Raw genomic sequence first — 5,924 nt, 5'->3', positions numbered from 1 at the left:
AATCTACTCTACATTTGCTTGATCCCACTTAGTATAGTTCATTTTCTTTTCTTTTCTTTTCCCTTTTTGTGTTTTTTTTTTCTCATTTATATTTTTATTTTTCTCATTGTTTTCCTTTGATCTGTAGTTGTTATTTCTTATTCTTTAGCGTTATATTCCTTTTAAAGCGGTTCAAGTACTTCTTCTTTTTCTCGTTTATATTTTTAGAATTGTTTTGCTTTACGTTTAAATACTCTCTTGGGTAAATTCTTTCAATTCTCCTGCATCATTGGGGACAATGCTACATTCTAGTTGGGGGGTGGAAGAGAATTTACCCTATGGTTTGTGTGCTTTAAACATATGTGGTTTGCCTTAGGAAAATGGTGTTATATAAAAAAACAAAAAAACAAAAACAAAAAAAATTCAAAAATCAAAAAGAAAGAGAGAAAGAAAGAAGAGCATTGAAGATTTACACTGCATTATCCCATTTTTAACATTGACTCGTACCCTTCACATACTTGCATATAACCTAAGAACTACACACTTGAGTCAATCATGTGTAGTTTTCTCTTTATATGATCTTATGACTCCATGAAGAATCGATTGGTAGTACATTCGTGTTAATTTGGCTATATAATTTCCTGTATTTACACGGCATCTCACGAAACTAAATAAACACATTCACGTGATTCATTGCACTTAGGGTTTCCTGTGAGCATCGAGAGAACACCCGTGGAGACTATGACACCTTGTGAGATACTCTTGAGCTATTATTGTCCTTTTGAGCGTTAATATCAAATCAGAGTTCATGGAACTCAATTCTCTTTTTTTTTTTTTTTTCTGGAGGATTCCTTTGTACACTAGTCTCTGTCTTTGATTTGCTAGCTTAGAGGTGACTTCTAGTGGGGAGATAGAAACCTAGGTCTTGTAGCCTACTCAAGATGTGAAGGCTGAGCCACCCCTAGAGATAGACTTAATTCATGGACCCCTATTCAAGCTCAAATCCCATTGATTGTTTGAAGATTACAAAAGAAGTGTTAATATTGTCCTTATTGCTCAAGAAAAGACTAGAAAATAAAGAATGAGCAGAAAAAAAAGAATAAGTTACATATGTGCATGAAATGAAATGTCAATGCCAGCCCAAATACATATCACAAAAAGACAAGGATGACACATATTTTCCACGTATGAAGATTCTTCAGCCGGTTAATGCCTCGGATGTATTCACGACAAGTTTGTGAGTAAGTTGATCTAGGGTGGTCTCAGTTGGATATGGCGAGTAGGTAAGAAGATGCTAGGGTGAAGGACCCGACACCTCATAGATAGGCTAGATCCTTTCTAGACTAGTCTACTCCATATACTTAGCGTTGTTCCTTTTAATATGTGGGATGTTTGATCGCAACACTCCTCCTCACATATAATGAGCGAACCCATTTCTTTCTTTTTGAGTGTTTTTGAGGGTATACCAGTTAGGCCGAGTCAAAGCAACCGTTCTGTAGGTGTCCACTGGCGTCCTAGGTGTACTGAGTCACACACATCACACACACCTTGAGAGTTAATCTATTTATACTCGAACTTATATGATTGCATTAACTCTGAATGTGCCACTGATTAACTTCATGTGAGTATACTACTCTTAAATCACATATAAACGATGAAACTTGCATGAGTGACGTGCTTTGGAGTCGTGTGCATTGAATATGAATGAGCTTGTGTGAAATTCAGTTATGTTCTTGTATGTGAAGTGGTATAGTTATGCCGCATGTGCATTGATTTCATGATTACTGGAGTATGTAGTTGTAGACACCACCCTAAGATTCATTCACGTAATTTGCTGGAGACTAGCATTGGACAATTTAGAATTATTGTAGGCATCCATTCTCAGCTCGTCCAATTCAGATAACTGCAATTTTCGCACGCAACCAGCATCATCAATGTTAAAATTGCATTGTTTAATTGCCCAATACGCCTTATGTTCCAACTCTACAGGCAAATGGCAAGCCTTACCATACACTAATCTATATGGAGACATGCCTAAAATAGTTTTAAAAGCTGTTCTATAAGCCCACAAGCTATTAGACAATCTCAAAGACCAATCCTTCTTATTTGGGTTAACAGTTTTCTCAAGGATGTGTTTAATTTCCCTATTTGCTAATTCAGCTTGCCCGTTGGTTTGAGGATGGTAGGCAGTAGAGATTTTGTGATGGATACCATACTTCTTCAATAAGGTTGAAACATGTTTGTTGCAAAAGTGCGTGCCTTGATCACTGATTATGGCTTTAGGCAAGCCAAACCTTGCAAAAATGTTTTCTTTCAAAAATTTTACAACCACTTGATGGTCATTATTTCTACAAGGGACTGCCTCAACCCACTTGGAAACATAATTAGAGGCAAGAAAAATGTATAAATAGCCAAAAGAAGAAGGAAATAGTCCTATGAAATCTATACCCCAACAATCAAAAATTTCAATTACTAGTATAGGTTGTAAAGGCATCATGTTTCTCCTAGTGATTCCCCCTAATTTTTGACAAGGTTCACAAGCTTTACAGAAACTCAAAGCATCCTTAAACATATTTGGCCAATAAAACGCACTTTGAAGAACTTTAGCCACTGTTTTGTGGGCGGAAAAATGCCCACCACAAGCCTTTGTGTGGCAAAAATTTAAAACACTAGAAATTTCATTGTTAGGCACACACTTTCTAATGATCTGATCTGAACAATATTTAAAGAGATAAGGATCATCGTAAAAGAAATTCTTAGCTTCAGTCTTCAACCTTCTTATGTCTTGAGCATTCCACTGAGGTGGCGTTTTCCCTGCAACTAAGAAATTTACAATATCAGCATACCATGGTAAATATTCAGCGGAAAATAATTGTTCATCAGGAAATTTATCAGAAATTAAAGAAAACTTCTCAGAAACTTTTGGTTGAAGCCGAGAAAGGTGATCTGCCACCACGTTCTCCACTCCTTTTTTATCTTTTATTGTGAGATCAAATTCTTGAAGCAGAAGTATCCACCTTACCAATCTTGGCTTAGTGTCTTTTTTTGACAGTAGAAATTTCAAAGCTACATGGTCAGTGAATATTATGATAGGAGAACCCAGAAGATAAGATCTAAACTTATCCAATGCAAATACTATAGCTAGTAGTTCTTTTTCTGTGGTGGAATAGTTCTTTTGTGCCGCATTTAAAGTTTTACTAGCATAGTATATAACATATGGCAGTTTATCTCTTCGTTGTCCAAGAACAGCCCCCACAGCGAAGTCACTTGCATCACACATTAATTCAAAAGGAAGTGACCCGTCAGGAGATCGAATGATAGGTGCAGTGGTGAGACATGTTTTCAATTCATCGAAACCATTCTAACACTCATGGGTCCATTCAAATTTAACATCATGCATCAAAAGTTTGCAAAGAGGTTTAGAAATAAAGCTAAAATTCTTTATGAATCTTCTATAAAAACCGGCATGCCCTAAAAATGATCTAACATCTTTCACATTTTTAGGTGTAGGCAAATTTGAAATCAAGTCTATTTTAGCTTTATCCACCTCTATGCCTCGAGAGGATACAATGTGCCCCAAAACTATTCCTTGTTGGACCATAAAGTGACATTTTTCCCAATTTAACAACAATTGCTTTTCTTCACATATTTTCAAAACAACCTGCAAATTAGACAAACATGCATCAAATGTTTTTCCAAAAACTGAAAAATCATCCATGAATACTTCTACACTGTCCTCAATCAAGTTGCTAAAAATACTTAACATGCATCTTTGAAAAGTAGCCGGGGCATTGCATAGCCCAAATGGCATTCTCCTAAAGGCAAAAGTTCCAAAGGGACAAGTGAAGGTAGTCTTCTCTTGGTCCTCTGGAGCTATTTCTATTTGATAATAACCGGAGAATCCATCTAAAAAACAGTAATATTCATGCCCTGCCACTTTTTCTAAAACCTGGTCAAGGAAAGGCAAAGGAAAATGATCCTTCCTAGAGGCAGCATTCAATTTCCTATAATCTACACACATCCTCCAACCTGTGGTCTCTCTAGTAGGCACCAATTCTCCCTTATCATTTTCTACAACGGTTATACCAGATTTTTTTGGGACAACTTGTATTGGACTAACCCATTTACTGTCAGAAATTGGATATATGATGCCTATGTCTAATAAATTCAAAACTTCTTTTTTTACCACTTCTTTCATTGTGGGGTTTAGTCTCCTTTGCATCTCTCTAGAGGGTTTCGAATCCTCTTCCAAATATATCCTATGTATACAAATGAGAGGACTTATACCTTTAATGTCGGCAATGGACCAACCAATGGCTGATTTGTGTTGTGTCAAAATTCTCAACAACTTACTTTCTTGGTCAGGAGTCAACAATGCAGAAATCACCACTGGGAATGAGTTCTCTGGTCCAAGGTAGGCATATTTTAGTTCCGGCGGTAGTGGCTTCAATTCTAACACTGGTGCCTTCTCATCGGATGGTTGTGCGGGGGTTTGTATTGCCGGTAATGGTTCAAATTTAAGCTTCCATTGCATCTCAGTTGAGTCACCTACAACACAAAGCGAAGAAAAATGATCAGTGGACTCAGTTAAATCAAGGGAATCTTCTAATTCCTCCCATTGCTCATCACAATCATAGTTTAACCAAGGAGTGTCTACAATTAAAGATTCCAATGAATTGACTTCTTGGATTTCTTCATGTTCTTGAGGTTGCCTGCACAAATTGAAGATATTCAATTCTAAAGTCATATTTCCAAAACTCAATTTTAAAACACCACTCCTACAATTGATTATGGCATTAGAAGTTGCTAAAAATGGTCTTCCCAAAATCACCGGTGGTGATGAATTTGCGTGGGATGACACTTTCATATCCAATACCACAAAATCCACAGGGTAGTAAAATTTATCCACTTGGACCAAGACGTCCTCAATGATACCCTTAGGTATTTTTATGGATCTATCAGCAAGCTGCAAGATAATGGATGTGGTTTTCAATTCCCCTAGCCCCAATTGTTCATACACACTATAAGGTAGCAAATTAACCCCCGCACCTAAGTCTAGCAAGGCCTGCCCTATCTTAGAGTTTCCGATGACACATGAAATAGTAGGTGACCCAGGATCCTTGTACTTAGGTGGTGTGTGATTTTGAATAATAGCACTAACTTGCTCAGTGAGGAAGGCCTTTTTCTGCACATTCAGTTTGCATTTTACAGTGCATAAATCCTTTAGAAATTTAGCATAAGCAGGAATTTGTTTTATTGCATCTAGAAGTGGAATGTTAATCCTAACTTGCTTAAAAATTTCCAAGATTTCAGCATGCTGTTTATCCTTGTGCAAAGAAACCAAACGTTGTGGAAACGGTGCAGGTGTGGAACATGCATCATTATGTGCATTTAAAGTGCTCGACTCACCACTATCAAGAGGAGGATTAGCATTTTTACCTGAACTCCCTACACTATGGGCAGGGTCACCCAAAACCTTACCATTCCTCAAAGTTGTAATAGCTTTCACTGATTTCACGTTGCTCCCTTCACCTGAATGCTGAGATGATCGATTGTGCCCTTGTGGATTGGGCTGGGATTGAGCTGGAAACTTTCCTTTCTCCTGGTTACTCAAAGTGGTGGTTACTTTAGTGAGAGTCCCTCTGATGTCATTGATAGCCTGGGAGTTTTGGTTATTGATCGTGCTCTGACTCTGCATAAACTATTGCAAGCTAATAGTTAGCTGTTGTATGGAGTCTTCCACTCCTCTTCTTTGCATTTGGGGTGGCTGATTTGGAAAATGAGGTGACCCCAAGCCTTGGCTAGCGGCTGCATAAGGATTATATTGACTTGGTCCCTGCGTAGATGGCCCCACTTGGTCATTTTTCCAACTGAGATTTGGATGATTTCTCCAACCTGCATTATATGTATTAGAATAAGGTCCAGAAGAATTCTTAGAGACCATA

General features: G+C 37.6%; 1 protein-coding gene across 1 annotated transcript; it reads right to left on the bottom strand.

Annotated features, from left to right (window-relative positions):
* Window positions 1–1,801: 1,801 nt before the first annotated feature.
* LOC131166759 (uncharacterized) lies at window positions 1,802–5,677 on the bottom strand. Its single transcript, XM_058125331.1, has 3 exons — window positions 4,333–5,677; window positions 2,658–2,793; window positions 1,802–2,045 (listed from the first exon to the last, which is right to left on the bottom strand). The coding sequence occupies exons 1-3, from the start codon at window positions 5,675–5,677 to the stop codon at window positions 1,802–1,804; spliced, it is 1,725 nt and encodes a 574-aa protein (XP_057981314.1).
* Window positions 5,678–5,924: the final 247 nt, after the last annotated feature.

This window comes from Malania oleifera, chromosome 10 (genome assembly GCF_029873635.1).
Source record: "Malania oleifera isolate guangnan ecotype guangnan chromosome 10, ASM2987363v1, whole genome shotgun sequence".
NCBI classification, from domain to species: Eukaryota; Viridiplantae; Streptophyta; class Magnoliopsida; order Santalales; family Ximeniaceae; genus Malania; species Malania oleifera.
The sequence above is the reverse complement of the archived record's forward strand: the minus strand, read 5'-3'. Positions and strand labels throughout refer to the sequence as shown.